Source organism: Protopterus annectens, chromosome 4.part0 (assembly GCF_019279795.1).
Source record: "Protopterus annectens isolate FY-2018-M chromosome 4.part0, PAN1.0, whole genome shotgun sequence".
Classification (NCBI taxonomy): domain Eukaryota; kingdom Metazoa; phylum Chordata; order Ceratodontiformes; family Protopteridae; genus Protopterus; species Protopterus annectens.
In genome coordinates, this window is record NC_056733.1 from 650,999,202 (window position 1) to 651,020,865 (window position 21,664).

The following is a 21,664-nucleotide window of genomic DNA, read 5'->3' on the forward strand; positions in this document are numbered from 1 at the left end:
TGAAACTCGAAGAACATAGTACAATTGCGTACACTTACCGTAAATGTAGATGTTCGAGTGTGTTCACTGTTGCAGTCCTGGTTTCCCTCCCTCCAGCCCCCTGGTTTTCTCTATCTCTTGTCTCTCCTCTCTATGGCTATTCCTACTGGTATGTGTATTTACTTTTTACTGGTGGTGTTTTCCACACCATTTCCTAGCTCCCTATTTGGGGGCTCCTGATGGCGTCGGCTGCCTGTTTTTATACCCCTGACGACCTGACGTCATGGAAGAAGCAACAGCATCCGACTCAGAAATACTAATTCTCTGGTATTCTGGCCGAGTGAGGGCTTCCTGCAGGCAGATAAGCCAAGTGTGATGACTGCAACAGTGAATACACTCGAACATCTACATTTATGGTAAGTGTACACAAAGTACAGTTGTGTACACTTACCATAAATGTAGATGTTAGTGTATTCACTGTTGCAGTCATCACATTTGGGTTATCTGCTTGCAGGTATCCCTCAGTCGGCCTGATTAACAAAGTCTTGGGTCCTGCGTCGGTTGCTGTCCCTTCTTCCATGACGTCAGGTCGTCAGGGGTATAAAACATGCAGCCGATGCCATTACATCAGTTTTTCTTGCCCCAGATGTCAGGTGCCCCCCCAATGGGAAGCGATTAAACATAAAAGCACAAAGATATACCTCCAACAAAAAAGCAAATACACCAAAAAGGCTTTTAAACATAGTAAAGGAAAGTAGAGGTATAGCCAAAAGAAGTTAGGGGGCTGCAGGGAGGGTAACCAGGACTGCAACAGTGAGTACACTCTTAACATGTACATTTATGGTAAGTGTACACAACTGTACTATGTTCATGTTACACTGTTGCAGTCATTACATTTGGGTAGATTCCCAAAGCTATGGTTGGGAGGAGGAATTTAGATAACATTAGGGCCAGCTATAAGGCCCTGCAAGACTGCAGTGGCAAAGCCAGCTTTGGATTTAGAGAAAATTGGCAAATGATAATGCTTGGTGAAAGTATGTGTACAGAACTCCAGGTAGCAGCTTCTAGGATGTCCCTGGTAGGGACGCCTCTGAGAAAGGCTGTAGAGGTAGTTGCAGCCCTGGTGGTGTGAGGTCTGATCCCCTGGGTGGGATAGGTTTTCCATGGTGCGTATAGCAAAAATGAATGCAATGGCTTATCCATTTATAAATGGTTTGCTTTTAAATAGCCTTCCCGTCTGCCCCTGCAGCAAATGCCACCAGCAGTTGTTCAGATTTTCTTTGAGGTTTAGTCCTGTCCAAGTAGAATCTAAGTTGTCTGTGCACATCTAAGGAATGCAATATCCGTTCCCCTTTATTCTATGGATTGGGAAAGAAGGTTGGCAAATGAATGGACTGATTAAGAGCCACACTGGATACCCCCTTGGGCATGAAGGATGGATTGGTTCTGAGGGACACCCTGTCCGCATGAAAGATGAAAGGCTGCACTGTCATAAGGGCCTGTAATTCAGATACCCTTGTAGCTGAAGTGATTGCTAAAAGGAAAGCTGTTTTCCAAGAAAGAAATTTTAAATCTGCAGTAGCAGCTGGCTCGAAAGGAGATAGAGTGAGTTTCTCCATGACAAAGTTAAGGTCCCAGGCTGGGGTTGGAGCTCTCCTGGGTGGTCTCAAATTTTTGGCCCCTCTGAGGAACTGCTTGAGCAGTGGATGAGAGAAGAGCTGAGTTTCTGTGTTATAATGAGCTGAAATGGCTGAGGTGTGGATTTTAATGGAGGAAAAATACAGGCCCTTGTGAAGCATCTCAGTTAAATATTGTAAAATCTGAGGTAAATTTGGTGCTGCTGTGCTCATCCCTTGAGATTGGTTCCAGGCACAGAATCTTTTCCATTTTTCAGCATAAGATTTTCTAGTACTAGGCCTCCTTGCCTCTAAAATGATATCCATCACAGGTTTGCTGAGGGATGGTAAAGGAGAGATTAAGTAATTAGCCAGGCTGCAAGGTTCAGTGTTGGAAGCTGAGGGTGCAGAATCTGCTTCTCCTGCTGAGACAGCAGGGAAAAAGGAGCCTGAGGCAGGTGCCATGGAGATAACCATGACACACTGCACAGGAGGGGGTACCAGTGTTGGCCGTCCAGTCTGGAGCAATTAAAATCATCCTTGGTTTGTCCTGTTTGACTATAGGTTTTTCCAGTTGAAGGACAGAGCATCCACTTTCCAGGCTTGTTTGTGGGGAGTCCTTGTGCAAAACATGTCCAATTGGTAGTTTTGGGGAGAGGCAAACAGGTCTATATCTGGGCTCCCCCGTTTGTTTGTCAACATGTTGAAAATCCGTGGTTCCAGTTTCCACTCGTGCGGGTCCATGTGGTTTCTGCTTAGTCTTTCTGCCAGCGTATTTAATTTTCCTGGCAGGAATTTACCTTGTAGGTGCACTTGGTAGCTCAAGGCTGTGTTCCACAATGCCATGGCTAGTCTGCAGAGGAGGTAAGAATGTGTACCCCCCTGCTTGTTTTTGTACCACATAACAGTGATGTTGTCCGTCTTTACTATTAGTTGTCCTGGAAGAATGTGGTCTTGATGGCCGTCAGAGCATTCTGTACAGCTAACATTTCTTTTTGATTGATATGCAGGTGCATTTGACTTGGGTTCCATTTGCCCTGAATGCACTTCTCTGCCAGGTGAGCCCCCCATGCATAGTCTGATGCATCTGTTAGGGTTTGGGCGGCAGGGGGTGGTGTGAAAGGTAGTCCCTTGTTTTAGTGGCAGGCCTCTGCCCACCAAAGGAACTCTAGGCGTAGGCAAGGTATGATAGGAATCATTGTTTCTAAGTCTTGAGAATGTTGACAACATAGGCTTTTTAGATACCATTGTAGTTTCCTCATATGCAGTCTTGCATATGGAATTAGAAGAATGCAGGAGGCCATGAACCCCAAGGCTTGCAGTATTTGTTTTGCAGATAGCAGGGTTTTTGTGGCCACTTGTTTGAAGTAGGTTGTCAAATGAATTTGCTTTTCTGGCGTGAGGTAAGCCATCTGGGAAGTTGTATTCAAGCTTGCTCCCAGGAATATAATTTGTTGACAGGGTACCAGGTGTGATTTCTTTTCGTTTATGGTGTACCCCAGACAAGTTGGAACCCTTTTTACAAAGGCCAGATGATTCAAAAGTATGTCCTGGCTTTCTGCCTGAATTAGACAATCGTCCAGGTATGGGTATATTTGAATAATTCTTTTCCTCCAAAATGCAATAACTAGAGCTAGGCACTTTGTGAATACCCTGGGTGCAGTAGATAAGCCAAAGGGCAGTGCAGAGAACTGATAGTGCGTGTAGCCTGCTTTGAAGCGTAGGTATCTTATGCAAGATTCCCTGATTGGGATGTGCAGGTATGCTTCTTTTAAATCTAATGTTGCCGACCAGGCATCTTTGCCTAGCATAGGAAGTAATTAGTGAAGAGTCAGCATCTTGAATTTTGGAATCTCCAAAAGGGTGTTTAGAGTAGACAGGTCCAGGATAGGACGCCATGAATTGTCTTTTCTAGGTACCAGGAAAAGTCTTGAGTAGAATCCTTGTCCCTTTTCCTCTGTAAATACACTCGAACATCTATATTTATGGTAAGTGTATACAGCTGTACTAGGTTCTTCGTGTTCACTGTTGCAGTCATCACATTTGGGTTATCTGCTTGCAATAGCCCTCAGTCGGCCTGATTAACAAAGTCTTGGGTCCTGTGTCGGTTGCTGTCCCTTCTTCCGTGACGTCAGGTAGTCAGGGGTATAAAACATGCAGCCGACGCCATTACACCTGTTTTTCTTGCCATGTGGTGTCCGAAGCAGAAGCAGTTCGCAAGTGCCAGTCGGCAGACTCCTGAAATTTTCGTTTCAGGCACCGGCTCCTGAGGGTGTATTCAGGCCTACTGACTTGCGTATTAAACCGATGCCATCTTCACCTTCAAGGCCTAAAACTCAAATCATGCCTAGAAAACTGATGCCCAGACCGCATGGCCAGGCCTCTATACCTAAAAAACAAATGATAAGAATGGCTGAAGACCTTATTACTTTAATCAGGGGAACCCAACCTTCCACCTCTAAGAGACTTAGGACTGAGTTTGCTTATGATACGTCTGACCAGGATTCTGAATTTTCTGTTTCCTCTGATGACCAGGATTTACCCTTATCTGCCTATGAGGCTTCTGATGCTGAAGACTCTATTCCCTCTGCATCCCCCCAGAGGATTTTTCTTTTGGTGAAACCTTGCATACCCTCAGGGAGCATTTTCATTGGGAAAGTCAGGATTACTCTGATTCTAAAAAGAGGCTTAGGGATTTCTTACTCCTGCCCCAGCACAGATCTTTAGCCATACCTCCTGTACTAGACATTGTTGATGCCTTCTCGGAATCTAGCTTGGCCCCTGACTCTTTACCTCCTGCTCCCAGAAAACCTGATAGATATTACAGGGTCCCTGACTGTCATAAGTTCTTTTTTAAAAATCCTACTGCGGATCCTGAGAACATTTCACAGGGACCCAAGGGCATTAAAGCTACTACTGCCAAAAACCCTACCCCCTCTGATAGAGACTCCAGGGCGCTGGATAGATGGGGTAAGAAGGTATACACTTCTGCAACTTTGGCCATTAGGGCCTTAAACTGCCAGTTTCATATGTTAAAGTATCAGCAGCATATTTTTGGATTGCTTAAACAGAAAATGATGTTGATTCCTGATTGGACTGAAAATAAGGATTTACAGGATTTATTGCATTCAGCTGAGCAAGTTGGAAAACATACTTTGCAATGTGGTTTTGATTCACTAGAGGCATCTTGCAAGGCTGCTGTAACTAGGTCTGTACTTAGAAGGCATGCTTGGCTTAAGGAACAATCCTTGCCAGATCATGTTAAAGCTAAATTACTGGATGCTCCCTTAAACCAGGAACGCCTGTTTGGCAACAAGGCAGAAGTTGTTCTTAAAAAGATGGAGGAAAAAGCTAAATCTATGCAAATTGTTAGATCTTTTACAAGTACAACCTCCAAGGTTTAGTAGGCATTGACCTTCCAAGAATTGGTCCTTTCCTGCCTTTTCCAGTTCTTATCAGTCCAAACCCAGATCCAGCAGAGCTCCCAGGCTTCAGTCCCAGGGTACGCACAGGACTAAGCAGTGGGGGGGCCTCCACTTCCAAATCTGGGGGATAGTAAACCCCCTATGGTAAACTGCCTCAATGACTTATTTTTAAAACTGCCAAGCACTTCTCAACCGTCTGCCCCTTTCGGGGGGGGATTGCCCTTCATGCAAAGAACTGGGAACTCATTACCCAGGACAAATGGGTTTTAAATAGTGTTCCAGGGATACAGATTTCACCAGTTGGCTGGCCAGAACTGCCCCCAAATCATTGGGCAGAGGCCCAAAAGCAAGTACTTTCTCTCCTAAGCATGGGGGGTATACAGTTGGTACCAGAAGAGGAAAAGGGACAAGGATGTCCTTCAAGGATGCATCTGCAGTCATAACAAATGGGTTGTCCTGTCGTCAGGCAGCCCTTCGGTCGGCCGGATTCCAAAGTCTGGGTCCGGCCTCGGCTGATGTCACACTTCACCTGACGTCATCTCTGCTGGTCTTCGGGTATAAAGGCATCAGCCGACGCCATTTTCCTCAGTCTTTCTTGCCGCGTGGCGCCCGAAGCTGGTCGGTCAGATCCAGAGATTACTACTACCGAATACTACTTCGAAGACTTCTAAAAAGCTAAGTACCCCGTTGGGGACTCTTTCTTGCCTCAGCCGATGTCAGAAAAAGTAAATAACTGTTTAACTTGTGGGAAACAAATACCTCATAAAGATTTCCACTCTTACTGCCTACCTTGTTTAGGCCCAGACCATGACGTAGCAGCCTGTTTAGCCTGTGCTTCCTTCAACCGACGAACGCTTAGGCGTCGGTCGGAGTTTGCTGAACAGTTTTTCGGCTCAGATTTTGCGTACATTATGCCATCGGATCCTCAGACTACCCAAATTGTTAAAAAAACGCAAAGAAAAAGACCGACACTCGCGGTCCGCGGTTTCGGCCGAAACCACGGTTAAGCAAGCCGCGAGTGTCTCGGTTTTCGGCGGAACCCAGAAAACGGGTCAATCTTCAGCTGAATCCATGACTACTACTGAGGCTCCTGCTACCTTAGTTGAATCGGCCTCTGAAGTTTTGCCTACTACGGTGGTTCCTAGTGAATTATCAGACACCATCCCTTTGGATGTCTCTACCCCAGCACGTGGTGCTGCTAGGCCTCCTGCAGCCATGTCTATAAAGGCCTTTGCCAGGGCTAAATCAGCCAAAACTGTTAAATCAGTGCCTGTTAAGACCCCCTCACATAGGCCCACTTCTAGTTCACAAATGCTTACTCTGGCAGAGGATTTAATCTCCTTAATTAGGGGATCCCAATCTCACCCAGACAGGGCCTCTCAGCCTCCAGAAAAGAGACCTAGAGCAGAGCCCCCCCGAGCCAGTGTCCTCTGATGATTCTTCGGATGACTCAGACATTACAGACCAGCCAGAGGCTCCTTTTTCTACTTATGAAGATTCCGATGCTGAAGAATCCATTCCATCTGCCTCTCCACCAGAGGAATTTTCCTTTGGGGAAACCTTACATGCCATGAGAGAACAATTCCAATGGCAGGGACAAGATTTCTCAGATTCAAGAAAAAGGCTTAGGACCTTTCTGCACTTACCACAACATAGGCCCTTAGCTATACCTCCAGTTCTGCCTGTTGTGGATGATGCATTTAATGATGTTTGCACTGCTCCTGATACTTTACCTCCAGCCCCTGCCAAACCAGATAGATTTTACAGGGTGCCAGACACTCATCACCACCTATACAAGGCCCCACTTGCAGATCCTGAGACTATATCCCAGGGGCCTAAGGCAGTAGCTTCGACCTCAGCAAAAACCCTCTCCCTTCTGAAAGGGAATCCAGGTCCTTAGAGATGGGGAAAAAGTTTACACCTCTGCTACTCTCTCAGCTAGAGCTTTAAACTGTCAGTTTCACATGATCCAATACCAAGAGTTTATGCTTGATCAGTTAACTAAGAAGCTGTCCTCTGATGACTCCTTAGATAAGAAATATGTTTTAGAAATGGTGAATAACATTCAGCAGGTTAGTAACCATTCTTTAAAATGTGGCTATGATGCACTGGAGGCTTCATTTAGATCAGCCATGACTGGCACAGTGATAAGAAGGCATGCATGGTTGAAGGAACAGGTTTTGCGGATCATGTTAAAGCAAAGCTGTTAGATGCTCCTATGGATAAGGCCAGTCTATTTGGTACACCTGCTCAGCAAGTAATGAAGAAAATGGAAGAGAAGGCAAAATCTGTACAAACAGTTAAGGATTTCTTACAGGTTCAGCCCCCAAGGTTTAGCAGGAACTGGCCTGCCAAAAATTGGTCCTTTCCAGACTCCTCAAAATCTCAAAGAGGCAGGAATAGACGCTCTAGAGGCAGAAATCAATCCAGAAGAGGTGCCTATAGAGGACGCCAGTGGCAAGGCAATAACCAGAGGCACAGACACAACCACTGCCACTGCAACAGGACAATCACAGTGACTTGGCTCTGACACCGCCTACCAGGGAGCAAATAGCAGCACCTTTAGGCGGAAAGTTAGCCTTATTTTCGAAAAATTGGCACTATATCACAAAAGACAAGTGGATTTTGCAAACCATAGACCAAGGCTACAGGTTCCACTTCCACACCTTACCAGTAAAAAGAGGAATGCCAAACCTACCTCCAAATCAAAAAACAGAAGCTCTAAAGCAGATAGCTCAATTAACAAAGATGAGAGCTGTGGAAAGAGTACCAATAACACAACAGGGCAAAGGATTCTACTCCAGACTCTTCCTAGTACCAAGAAAAGAGAAAAGTTGGAGACCTATTCTCGACCTGTCCGTCTTAAACACATACATCATTGTACCAAAATTCAAAATGCTGACCCTACAGCAACTTCTTCCCATGCTGGGCAAGGAGTGTTGGCTGGTAACTCTAGATCTCAAGGAGGCATACCTGCACGTCCCCATACGACCAAATTGCAGAAGATACCTCAGATTTCTTGCAGGATCAGAGCATTATCAATTCTCAGCATTGCCCTTTGGCTTATCTACTGCCCAGAATATTCACAAAATGCCTGGCATCAGTAATCGCTCATTGCAGGCTACAGGGAATCCAAATTTATCCATACCTGGACGACTGCCTGTTACAAGCGGACAACAAAAGCAAGCTGACAACAGATTTACAAAGAGTCATTTGCTTACTACAAGCCCTGGGATACACAGTCAATTTAAAACAGTCAAGACTGATACCATCCCAGATAAGAACATTCTTGGGTGCGGAATTGGACACAGTAAAACAAATGGCATTCCTAACTGCAGAAAAACAAGAACAACTCCTCTTTACTTCTTGGCATTAACAAAGCAGCACAAACTAACAGCAAGAAAAGTACTGCAGGCCTTGGGCTTCATGGCATCATGCATAATCCTGGTCCCCCATGCCAGACTGCATATGAGAAAACTACAGTGGTATCTAAAGAATTTATGGTCTCAACACAGGCACAGCTTAGAAACCGAAATCCCACTAATCCCATGCCTGAAACAAGAGTTCCTATGGTGGGCTCAAGCATGCCAGTCAAACCCAGGCTTGCCCTTCCACAACTTTCAAGCAAACCAAACCATCACAACGGACGCCTCAGACCTAGGCTGGGGCGCGCACATGTTGGACAAGTGCATACAAGGATTGTGGACTCCAGACCAGCTGCACCTGCACATAAACCAAAAAGAAATGCTGGCAGTAAAACTAGCAATCCAGAAATTCAAACCATTCCTCAAAGAAGGCCATTTAATGATAAGGGCAGACAACACCACAGTCATGTGGTACATCAACAAACAGGGAGGCACTCATTCATACCCCCTATGCAGAATGACTCTGGACCTTTGGAATATGGCTCTGAGCTACAACATCCAGTTACAGGCAATATTTGTGCCGGGAAAAGAAAACACCCTAGCAGACATGTTAAGCAGAACCACCTCGGATGCTCACGAATGGATGCTACACCCGGACATCTTCAAGGCCATCACAAAGAAATGGGGAATGCCACAAATAGACCTATTCACATCCCCACTCAATCACCAGCTCAAAAAATTCTGCACAAGGACATGCCACCCATTAGCATGGAAGGTGGACTCTCTATCCTTCAGTTGGAAAGGCCTGACAGCATATGCATTTCCACCTCTTCCTTTGATGCACAAGGTACTACTAAAAATCAAAGAGGAACGTCCAAGGATAATTCTGATAGCTCCGAATTGGCCAAGACAACACTGGTATCCTTTGCTGAGGAGCATGTCTCAGGGGAGAATGTGGCCAATACCCCTGATGCCTTTGATGTTAACTCAGAACAATTACAACATCATGCACCCAAACCTAAAAACCTTGCAACTGACTGCCTGGAACATCACATAACAGCTACTAACCCAGACTTATCCCAAAGGGTTAAAGACATTATCCTTGAAGCCCGCAGACCTTCAACAAGAAGGAACTATGCAGGAAAATGGAAAAGGTTTGTCATTTGGAGTACTGAAAGAGGAAAAGATGTCTCGAACATAGATATTGCTAACATCCTGGAGTACTTGGCAGAGCTTCTACATACGGGCCTGTCCTATTCCTCCATCAAGATACATGCATCAGCTATTTCCGCAGAATACAGCTTCGATCCACCTGTCTTTTCGCATCCTCTACTTAGGCAATTCCTCAGAGGGATCAAGAATGTAAAACCTCCTAGGAAACCACCATTACCAGCATGGGACTTGAACTTTGTGCTAGAAAAATTGACACTCCCTCCTTTTGAACCAGCAGCAACAGCAGATCTTCAACACCTATCATGGAAAACTGCTTTCCTACTGGCAATTACTTCAGCAAGGAGGGTTTCAGAACTACAGGCCTTAATGGCAGTACAACCCTTCCTAATCTTCCATCAAGATAGTGTCCATGAGAACTAATCCTACATTTATGCCTAAGGTGGTATCCAGAGTGTCTTTAAACCAGGCAATCCACCTACCTACCTTCTTTCCCAATCCACAGAACAGGGGAAAGGCTGCTGCATACCTTGGATGTACATAGACAGTTACGCTACTACCTGGACAGAACCAAAAGTAACAGAAAAACTGACCAGCTTTTAGTAGCCTATGCAACAGGAAGGGAAGGAAAAGCAATTTCCAAACAGACAATCTCCAAATGGATAGGAAATTGCATAAGATTCTGTTACTCCTACCATGGAAAACCAGTTCCACAGAACATAAGACCTCATTCTACAAGGGCTACAGCCACTACCACAGCTTTCTTACGAGGAGTGGCAACCAAGGACATTATTGAGGCGGCTACTTGGACCTCCGTGCATACATTTGCCAAGCATTATAATTTGCCTCTATACTCTAGATCCCGAGCAGGGTTTGCCACTGCTGTATTGCAAGGGATCCTAACTACACCATAATTCTTCTTCCTCCTCCCCTAGTTTGGCTATGGTATTCTACCCATTTGTTATGACTGCAGATGCATCCTTGAAGGACATAGTACAGTTTTGTACCTACCATAAATGTAGATGTCCGAACAGGATAGCATCTGCAGTCAGGATTACCCACTCTCCTTCCCTCTGTGGTACTCCTAGGGTATTTACCCTCCTAATAGCTAGCTGGGGGGGGAGTCTCTTATGGTGTATTTGTTTGTATATATGTACATACATGCTTATTTTTGTGTTTGCCTTCTACTATTTTGGAAACATTGGCATTTATCCAAAATTTAGCTTTCCTAGAGGGCAACTGGCATCTGGGGCAAGAAACACTGAGGAAAATGGCGTCGGCTGATGCCTTTATACCCGAAGACCAGCAGAGATGACGTCGGGTGAAGTGCGACATCAGCCGAGGCCGGACCCAGACTTTGGAATCCGGCCGACCGAAGGGCTGCCTGACGACAGGACAACCCATTTGTTATGACTGCAGATGCTATCCTGTTCGGACATCTACATTTATGGTAGGTACAAAACTGTACTTTTCTACTCGAGACTTTTCCTGGTACCCAGAAAAGACCATTCATGGTGTCCTATCCTGGACCTGTCCACTCTAACACCTTTTTGGTGATTCCAAAAATTCAAGATGCTGACTCTTCACCATTTGCTCCCTTTGCTAGGCAAAGACGCCTGGTTGGCAACACTAGATTTAAAGGAAGCATACCTGCACATCCCAATCAGGGAGTCTTGCAGAAGATACCTATGCTTCAAAGCAGGCTACACACACTATCAGTTCTCTGCACTGCCCTTAGGCTTATCTACAGCCCCAGGGTATTCACAAAGTGCTTAGCTTCAGTCATTGCATTTTACAGGCAAAGAAATATTCAAATATACCCATACCTGGACGATTGTCTAATTCAGGCAGAAAGCCAGGACATACTTTTGAATCATCTGGTCTTTGTACAAAGGGTGCTAACTTGTCTGGGGTACACCATAAACGAAAAGAAATCACACCTGGTATCCTGTCAACAAATTATATTCCTGGGAGCAAGCTTGAATACAACTTCCCAGATGGCTTTCCTTACCCCAGAGAAACAAATTCATTTGGCAACCTACTTCAAACAAGTGGCCACAAAAACCCTGCTATCTGCAAGGCAAATACTACAAACCTTGGGTTTCATGGCCTCCTGCATTCTTCTAATTCCATATGTAAGACTGCATATGAGGAAACTACAATGGTATCTAAAAAGCCTATGATGTCAACATTCTCAGGGTCTAGAAGCAATGATTTCCATCATACCTTGCCTACGTCTAGAGTTCCTTTGGTGAGCAGAGGCCTGCCACCAAAACAAGGGATTACCATTCACACTACTCCCTGCCACCCAAACCCTAACAACAGACACATCAGACTATGCATGAGGGGCTCACCTGGCAGGGAAGTGCATTCAGGGCAAATGGAACCCAAGTCAAATGCACCTGCATATCATGGCATTGTGGAAAACAGCCCTTAGCTACCAAGTGCATCTACAAGCTCAGTTCCTGCCAGGAAAACTAAATACACTGGCAGACAAACTAAGCAGAAACTAATAAATTTGTGTACTCTTGTGGCTGCCTATTTTGTTTTTGGGCGAAAGCTGTACTGCATACTGGATCCGTTAAAACTAAGCAGAAACCTCATGGACCCACACGAGTGGAAACTGGAACCAAGGATTTTCAACATGTTGACAAGCAAATGGGGGAGCCCAGATATAGACCTGTTTGCCTCCCCCCAGAACTATCAATTGGACAAATTTTGCACAAGGACTCCCCACAAACAAACTTGGAAAGTGGATGCTTTGTCCTTCAGTTGGAAAAACCTGTCAGTTTATGCCTTTCCTCCTCTGCCTCTGCTCTCCAAAGTACTACTAAAGATCAAACAAGACAAACCAAGGATGATTTTGATTGCACCAGACTGGCCTCGCCAACACTGGTACCCCCTCTTGCGCAGTGTGTCACTGTTGGCCCCATGGAACCTGCCTCAGACTCCTACCTTATTGTCTCAGCAGGAGAACCAGATTCTGCACACTCAGCATTAAACACTGAACCTAGCAGCATGGCTAATTACCTAATCTCTCCTGTACCATCTCTCAGTAAACCAGTGATTGATATCATTTTAGAGGCAAGGAGGCCTAGTACTAGAAAATCTTACGCTGAAAAATGGAAAAGATTCTTTGCCTGGAACCAATCTCAAGGGATGAGCACAGCAGTGCCTGATTTACCTAAGATTTTACAATACTTAACTGAGATGCTTCACAAGGGTCTATCCTTCTCCTCCATCAAAATTCACGCCTCAGCCATTTTAGCTCATTATAACAAAGAACCTCCCCTCTTCTCTCATCCACTGCTTACGCAGTTCCTCAGAGGGGCCAAAAACTTACGACCACCCAGGAGAGCTCCAACTCCAGCCTGGGACCTTAACTTTGAATTGGTGAAACTCGCTCTTCCCCCTTTCGAGCCAGCTGCTACTGCAGACTTAAAATTCCTTACTTGGAAAACAGCTTTCCTTTTAGCAATAACTTCAGCAAGAAGTGTATCTGAATTACAGCCCCTTATGGCAGTGGAGTCTTTCATCATCTTTCATGCGGACAGGGTGTCCCTCAAGATCCAATCCCTCCTTCATGCCCAAGGTGGTATCCAGTGTGACCCTTAATCAGTCCATTCATATGCCAACATTCTTTTCTAATCCACGGAACAAAGGAGAACGGATACTGCAATCATTAGATGTGCACAGACAACTTAGATTCTACTTGGACAGGACTAAACCTCAAAGGAAATCTGAACAACTGCTGGTGGCATTTGCTGCAGGGGCAGAGGGGAAGGTTATTTCAAAGCAAACCATTTCCAAATGGATAGGCCATTGCATTCATTTCTGCTACAAGCACCATGGAAAACCTATCCCACAGGGGATCAGACCCCACTCAACTAGGGCTGCATCTACCTCTACAGCCTTTCTCAGAGGTGCCCCTACCAGGGATATCCTAGAAGCTGCTACCTGGAGTTCTGTCCATACTTTCACCAAGCATTGCCATCTGCCAATTTTCTCTAAATCCAGAGCTGGCTTTGCCACTGCAGTCTTGCCGGGCCTTATAGCTGGTCCTAATGCTATCTAAATTCCTCCTCCCATCCTTAGCTTCAGGAATCTACCCAAATGTGATGACTGCATCAGTGAAACACGAAGAACATAGTGCAGTTGTGTACACTTACCATAAATGTAGATGTTCAAGTGTATTCACTGTTGCAGTATTGGTTACCCTCCCTCCAGCCCCCTTACCTATTTTGGCTGTATCTCTACTCTCCTTTATTATGCTCAAAAGCTTTTTGGTGTATTTGCTTTTCTGTTGGAGTTATAACCTTGTATAGTTATCGATTTTATGGCTTCCCATTAGGGGGCACCTGACATCTGAGGCAAGAAAAACTGATGTAATGGCGTCGGCTGCATGTTTTATACCCCTGACGTCACGGAAGAAGGGACTGCAACCGACGCAGGACCCAAGACTTTGTTAATCAGGCCGACTGAGGGCTACTGCAAGCAGATAACCCAAATGTGATGACTGCAACTGAATGCTCGAACATCTACATTTATGGTAAGTATACACAACTGTACTTTATCCTTACAGGTACTGCTAGTTGTCATTGGGCATTCATTTGTGGACCTCTGTCTAAGGTCCCTTAAGAGATTAACATTTCAGTAAGATCACTTCTGTGGTGCAGAGGGTTGAAACCCAAACTGTTTCAAATTACAAACTCTCAAACTTGCACAGAAAAAAATAAAACGCCTAGAGTCTACCGCCCAGTAGACTCTAGGTGTTTTATTTTTTCTGTGTTTCAAATTACCCTGATTTAGCATGCGAATTGGAGGAAGCATACACTGTTACAGTGAAGGTGTCCTCCATGGTAATGGAAGTGCAGACATTTACGCTGGAGAAAGGAAATAGGTTATTGAAATGCTTCTTAACTCCATCATGAATAATGTCGATTTAGTGGGGATGGTTGTTTGAGTAGTCTTCTGCTTGGATATGATTAGGGCCTGTATGTATGTCACAGATAGCACAAGTCTGGTGGGGGGGAAGTTAATGTAATACTGTCAAGTGGTCAGAACGAAGACATGTCACACCGCCGTGGCAGTTGGATGCAGAGTGTGGTAGAAAATATCTTTCACATCTGCCGGAATGGTGGCTTCCTCCTGGCAGTAATCCCCTTGCAGTGCAGGTGCCATGCTTTTCCGGGAATTGATAGACTTGAGATGGGGGAATGGTCAGCAGGTAGAAAAACAAAGAAAAAACTTTGGGAAGGGAGCTATTCAGCAAGATAAGGAGGCAAAAGGATATTAATTTAAAAAATGTTTTATGATGATGCTGTATTACTTAACTGTTACGTAAACGTTTCTGTAGGTTAAAACGTATACTTAATTGAGGAGATTAAATTTATGTGACCTGCAGCAGCAGTTTTTAAGTTAATACTGCAACAGCATGACTTGGGTAAAAGGATATCACCATTGTGTAAGTATTGCACACCACATTCTTTTTAAAGCAAAATTGTCTACAGAATATAACCTCTGTCCATGTTGATGTTGAATATACTAGTTGTGAAGCCAGTAGTGATGAAAATGTGCAACCAGAAATAAACATGCTATTTTGAGCCTGCCCCTTGGCTTCTCATACATGTAATGGCTTTTACACATATACATTATCACACTGAAGTACTGCTCAATGTGTGGTGCAGTGTCATGTTTAAAAAGCAGTTCTAAATAAGTCACCTTACCAAATTCAGTTGCTCTTGCTGTCCGGAGTAATTTGTAAGTACAAGTAGTGGCCCACATGTCAAATGTATTTTTGTGTACCAGTGTTGCTTTCAGTTGACTGTAGTAAGTAAAATAATCCCAGTGATGACTGGCATAGTTGGCAGGGCTTAGTAAAAATGGGTCCAAGATTTTGTCAGTGGTAGATTCTTGACATTCTTGACTGTGTTCTCCCAGAAGTGTTTCTTCCCTGTGAGACTCCTTCACAGATGTATTACTGAAGAAGTGCTATACTTTTCCCATAACGGAATTATTTCACAGTGATTGCAGTATAGTTCTTATTTTACAGGTGTGATAGATAACACTTGAGATAGGATTTCAGCCTGTGATTTTGATTCATAACAAACTTAGTTGTGCTTTTCCTTATATTCACACAGATTGCCTGTTAATGGTTTTCTTAATTTGAAATATTTCAGAATGTTGTGACTGTTGATATTTAATTTTATTTTTAAGCATTGCTATTAATTGCTGTTTTAATGAGTCATTCTTGCTTTGAAAGTTAAAGTATGTGCATTAAAAATGTAAACATTTTTATTTTGCAGCACATTCAGGAAATGCAGATATGATTCAACCTGGGCTATCACCTCTTCAGCCAAACTTGGACTTTGTGGATACATTTGAAGATTTCCAAAGTGAGTGTTGAGCTTACTGCTTGTCTATGTTTAAATAACTAGATACAGATATGTGTTCTGAGAAATCTGGGTCACCAATAAGTGTTTGAATGTTTGGTGTGATAGTCTACCCATTGCAGACCTTGTCTGATGTTAGTATCTGTTGCTGGCAGGGACTATGACAGTCAGATCAGTTCATGAGCCAGGATATTTTTGTGGCCACACAAATTTCTGTACCTACACTGAGGCCTGCATGTCGCCATTGTTAGCAGCATCTCTCCCTTCACCGTTGTGCTGCCTGGAGTAGGCGTTTGGCATTCAGGCTTTTGGAAGTGAAACAAATGAGAACTGCTAGGCTGATCTGGTCTTAACATTCCTGTGCCTATAAAGTGCTTACCCAATAGCTGTCTTCACCTGTTCCTTAACATTAGCACTCTTGTTTTCCTATGCCATGTTTTCTGGAACTTCCAGGATCTTGTTCTGTGAAGAAATCAACCATCATGTTTTTGTTTGCTGTGCCTCACAGCTCTTAGTTCAGTGGGTATTCACAAAGTGCCTAGCTCCAGTCATTGCATTTCGCAGGCAAAGAAATATTCAAATATACCCATACCTGGATGATTGTCTAATTCAGACAGAAAGCCAGGACATACTATTGAATCATCTGGCGTTTATACAAAAAGTGATAACTTCCCTGGGGTATACCATAAACGAAAAGAAATCACATCTGGTACCCTGCCAGCAAATTGTATTCCTGGGAGCAAGCCTGAACACAAATTCCCAGAAGGCTTCCCTCATGCCAGAGAAACAAGTTCACTGGACAGCTTACTTCAAACTTATGGCCACAAACACCCTGCTATCTGCAAGACAAATACTGCAAGCCTTTGGGGTTCATGGCCTCCTGCATTCTTCTAATTCCATATGCTAGACTGCATATGAGGAAACTACAATGGTATCTAAAAAGCCTATGGTGTCAACATTCTCAGGATCTAGAATCAGTGATTCCTATCATACCTTGTCTACGGATAGAGTTCCTTTGGTGGGCAGAGACCTGCCACCACAACAAGGGACTGCCATTCACTCTACCCCCTGCCGCCCAAACCCCAACAACAGATGCTTCAGACTATGCATGGGGGGTTCACTTGGCAGGGCAGTGCATTCAGGGCAAATGGAACCCAAGTCAAATGCACCTGAATATCAATCAAAAAGAAATGTTAGCTGTACAGTATGCTCTTGGCGGCCTTCAAGGACCACATTCTTCCAGGACAGTTATTGGTAAAGACGGACAAACACCACTGTTATGTGGTACATAAACAAGCAGGGGGGAACCCACTCTTACCCTCACTGCAGGCTAGCTATGGTTCTGTGGAACACAGCCCGTGAGCAACCAAGTGCACCTACAAGCTCAATTCCTGCCAGGAAAGCTAAATACACTGGCAGATGACCTAAGCAGAAATCTCATGGATCCACACGAGTGGAAAGTGCACCTACAGGCTCAATTCCTGCCGGGAAAGCCAAATACACTGGCAGACGACCTAAGCAGAAATCTCATGGACCCACATGAGTGGAGACTAGAACCAAAGATATTCAACATGTTGAGAAACAAATGGGCGAGCCCAGAGATATACCTGTTTGCCTCCCCCCAGAGCTATCAATTGGATAAATTCTGCACAAGGACTCCCCACAAACAAGCTTTGAAAGTGGATGCCCTGTCCTTCACCTGGAAAAACTATCAGTTTACGTCTTTCCCCCTCTGCCTCTCCTCTCCAAGGTACTACTAAAGATCCAACAGGACAAACCAAGGACAATACTGATTGCACCAGACTGGCCACACCAACACTGCTGTACCCCCTCTTGTGCAGTGTGTTACTGCTGGCACCTGCCTCAGACCCCTGCTCTACTGTCTCAGCAGGAGGGCCAGATTCTACACCCACAGCTTTAAACCCTGAACATGGCAGCCTGGCTAATTACGTGATCTCACCATTCCCATCCCTCACTAAGCAAGTGATGGATGTCATTCTGGAGGCAAGGAGGCATATTACTAGAAAATCCTATGCTGAAAAATGGAAAAGATTCTGTTCCTGGAGCCAGACTCATGGCATAGGCACAGCAGCGCCCAATTTACTTCAGATTTTTCAATACTTAACTGGGATGCTTCAAAAGGGCTTTTCTTTTGCCTCCATCAAAATTCATGCCTCAGCCATTTCAACACAGAACCACCCCTCTTCTCTCATCCGCTGCTGAAGCAATTCCTCAGAGGGGCCAAAAATAAAACTTAAGACCACCCAGGAGAGCCCCTACTCCAGCCTGGGACCTTAACTTTGTATTGGAAAAGCTCATTCTACCTCCCTTCAACCCAGCTGCAAGTGCAGAGTTGAAATTCCTTTCTTGAAAAACAGCTTCCCTTCTAGCCATCACTTCAGCAAGAAGAGTTGTCTGAATTTTAGGCCCTCATGGCTGTGGAGCCTTTCATCTTTCATGCGGACAGGGTGTCCCTCAGGACCAATCCCTCCTTCATGCCCAAGGTGCTCTCCAGTGTGGCCCTTAATCAGTCTGTTCATTTGCCAACTTTCTTTTCTAATCCACAGAACAAAGGGGAACGAATAATGTACCCCTTGGACGTGCATAGACAATTTAGATTTTACTTGGACAGGACTAAACCTCAAATGAAATCTAAACAGCTGATGGTTGCATTTGCTGCAGGGGCAGAGAGGAAAGCTATTTCAAAGCAAACCATTTCTAAGTGGATTGGCCATTGCATTCATTTCTGCTATAAGCCCCATGGAAAACCTACCCCACAGGGGATAAGACCACATTCAACCAGGGCTGTATGTACCTCTACAGCCTTTCTCAGAGGTGTCCCTACCAGAGACATCCTAGACGCTACTACCTGGAGTTCAGTACATACCTTCACTAAGCATTACCATTTGGCACTGCAACCCTGCAGGGCCCTATAGCTGGTCCTAATGCTATCTGATTGCCTCCTCCCATCCTTAGCTTTTGGAATCTAACCAAATGTGATGATTGCAACAGTGAAACACGAAGAACATAGTACAGTTGTGTACACTTACCATAAATGTAGATGTTCGAGTGTATTCACTGTTGCAGTCCTGGTTACCCTCCCTCCAGCCTCCCTGACTTCTATTGTCTATACTTCTATTCTTGTTTACTATAGCTAAAGCTTTCTGGAGTATTTGCTTTTTGTTGGAGGTGTAACCTTGTATACAATTGCTTCCCATTGTGGGGGCACCTAACATCTGGGGCAAGATAAACTGTTAAAAGTGGCGTCGGCTGCATGCTTTATACCTCTGACTGCCTGACGTCATGGAAGATGAGACGGCAGCCAACGCAGGACTTAAGACTTTGTTAATCAGGCCGACTGAGGGCTACTGCAAGCAGATAACCCAAATGTGATGACTGCAACAGTGAATACACTCGAACATCTACATTTATAGTAAGTATACACAACTGTACTTTTGGTGTAGCAACAAAGAAGCAGGGACCAGATCATACCCTTTGTGTCGGGACGCACTCAGTGTGTGGCAATGGGCGATCTTATCCAATCGCTTTCTCATAGCAACGCACATTCCAGGGAAAACCAAAGTGATAGACAAACTGAGCAGATCCATTCTTCTACCTCACAGATCCATTCTTCTACCTCACAAGTGGTCTCTCAACAGGAAAGTGGCAGAAATAATTTTCTGCCGATGGAATCAGTTTCCTGCAATCTTTTTGATTCTCTCCTAAACAACAAATGCAACAGTAGCTTTATTCTAATTCCTCCTCAGGGTAATCACCGGGGGACACTAAATGATTGGCCTCGCGGTCTGCTTTATGCTTACCCTCCAATTCCTCTGATTCCAAAATTCCTGCAGAAGGCCACCAGGTTGAAGAGCAACGTCATCCTTATTGCACTTTACTGGCCTTGTAAGATTTTGTTCCCCTTCTTGTGGCCTCACCATCTTTGCCAACCATGGATACTAGATCCGTTTCCAGATTTCCAGTCACATCCGACAGACGTGGCTCGTCTGGATATCTTGAACCTCAAGCTTAACAGTGTGGTTTCTCCAGTTTGGTTAATAGCCAGACAGCCTGTATTCTCCACCTGTTCATCATATACTTTTATTTTCCTATAAACCTTCAGCAAGAAAGCTTTGTACAAATAAATGGAAAAGGTTTACTGGGCACAACAAAAACATACTGACCCTTTTTCAGTTACAGTACATAACATTTTGGAATTTTTAGCTTTGATCCTTAATGAGGAGGTGAGTTCTACCATTAAGGTTCAATTGGCAGCAATATCTAATTTTCATATTGGATTTGAAAATTATTCCATGGCCTCTTCTAAATATTGTAAAGCACTTTTGATAGGCACTCTTCTATTTGAGACCCACATATAAAGACCCTACTCCACCACGGGATTTGAACTTGGTACTGCAAGCCTTAATTCATTCCCCCTTCAAACCATCAGCGAAATATGACCTTAAATTCCTGACTTGGAAAACTATGTTTCTAGTGGCCATTACCTCAGCTACAAGAATTTCAGAACTTCAAGCCTTGTCATTGAAACCTCCATACTTGATTTTTCATAAGGATAGAGTAACACTAAGAACAAATGCGTCTTTCCTTCCCAAGGTGGTGTCAGAATCCTGTCAGTCAATCCATTAATTTGCCAGTATTCTTTTCTAAATTTACAAAGAAAAGTGAATATATGTTGCATTTATTGGATGTTCGCAGACAATTACACTTATTTACATGGAACAAAAGAAATCAGAAAGACCAATTGTTTGATTCTTTTGCAAAATTGAAATTAGGAAAGCCAGTGGCAAAAGTAACTCTAGCCAGATGGCTGATGGATTGCATTTCTTTTATCTATAACAAACTGGGTCTGGCCTTAACAAAACCTGTAAGAGCCCATTCAGCTAAGTCCATGGCAACTTTTTCAGTCTTTCTATGCAGAGCTTCCATGGATGACATATTTTCAGCTGTAAACTAGGCGAATCCTCATACATTTATCATTCATTACAAGTTAGATCTGGTCTCAAGGGTAGAGCAGCATTTGGCTCAACTGTGCTTGGGAATATCCTTCCTTAGAGTCCACCCAGGGTCCTAGGTAGCTGGGGACTATGCTCCAGTAGTTGAGGATAGAATGAAAATTGATAACATCAGATAAAGAAGTTATGTACTCACCATAACATTCCATCTGTGTTGTCCATTTTCATTATTCCTCAACTTTCCGTCCACCAAACTCCCATCCTTTGTTTCGACAAACTTCTGGAAGAACGCAACATTGTAAGAACACTACTGTCCTTTATGATTGAGCGCCAGGTATAGTTTCCTCTATAGAACATAAACATTTTTATATATGCATATGGGTAGATATCCCTTCAAGTAAAATCAGCAAACAAGATCTGGGTATGTTGGGGTTGGTGCATTATGGGCAAGGGAGAGGCTTGAGATCTTTTTGGTTACCACAAGTTTTAGTAATGGCCGAGTCGAATCCATACCTAACAGTTGAGGAAGAATGAAAATGGACAACACGGATAGAATGTTATGGTGAGTGCATAACTTATTTTTTCTGCTTAAAGTAAACTCAGAGGTGAACATCAATCAGTCCATCAACTTACCTGTTTTCCTCCCCAACTTGTGAAACAAAGTTGTAATGCATGCTTCATCTCTTAGATGTGCATAGACAGTTTTGTTTTTATTGCCATAGTGCAAAGGATTTTAGAAAAACA

The 21,664-nt window shown here is 44.1% G+C and overlaps 1 protein-coding gene across 1 annotated transcript in view; it reads left to right on the forward strand.

The window, feature by feature from the left end:
- Positions 1-21,664, forward strand: part of LOC122799503 (MLX interacting protein) — a gene marked incomplete in the record, with an annotated part of 1,086,811 nt that overhangs the window by 224,650 nt on the left and 840,497 nt on the right. The window contains 1 exon segment of the mRNA XM_044068616.1: positions 15,861-15,950. Coding sequence (XP_043924551.1) covers positions 15,861-15,950 — 90 coding nt within the window.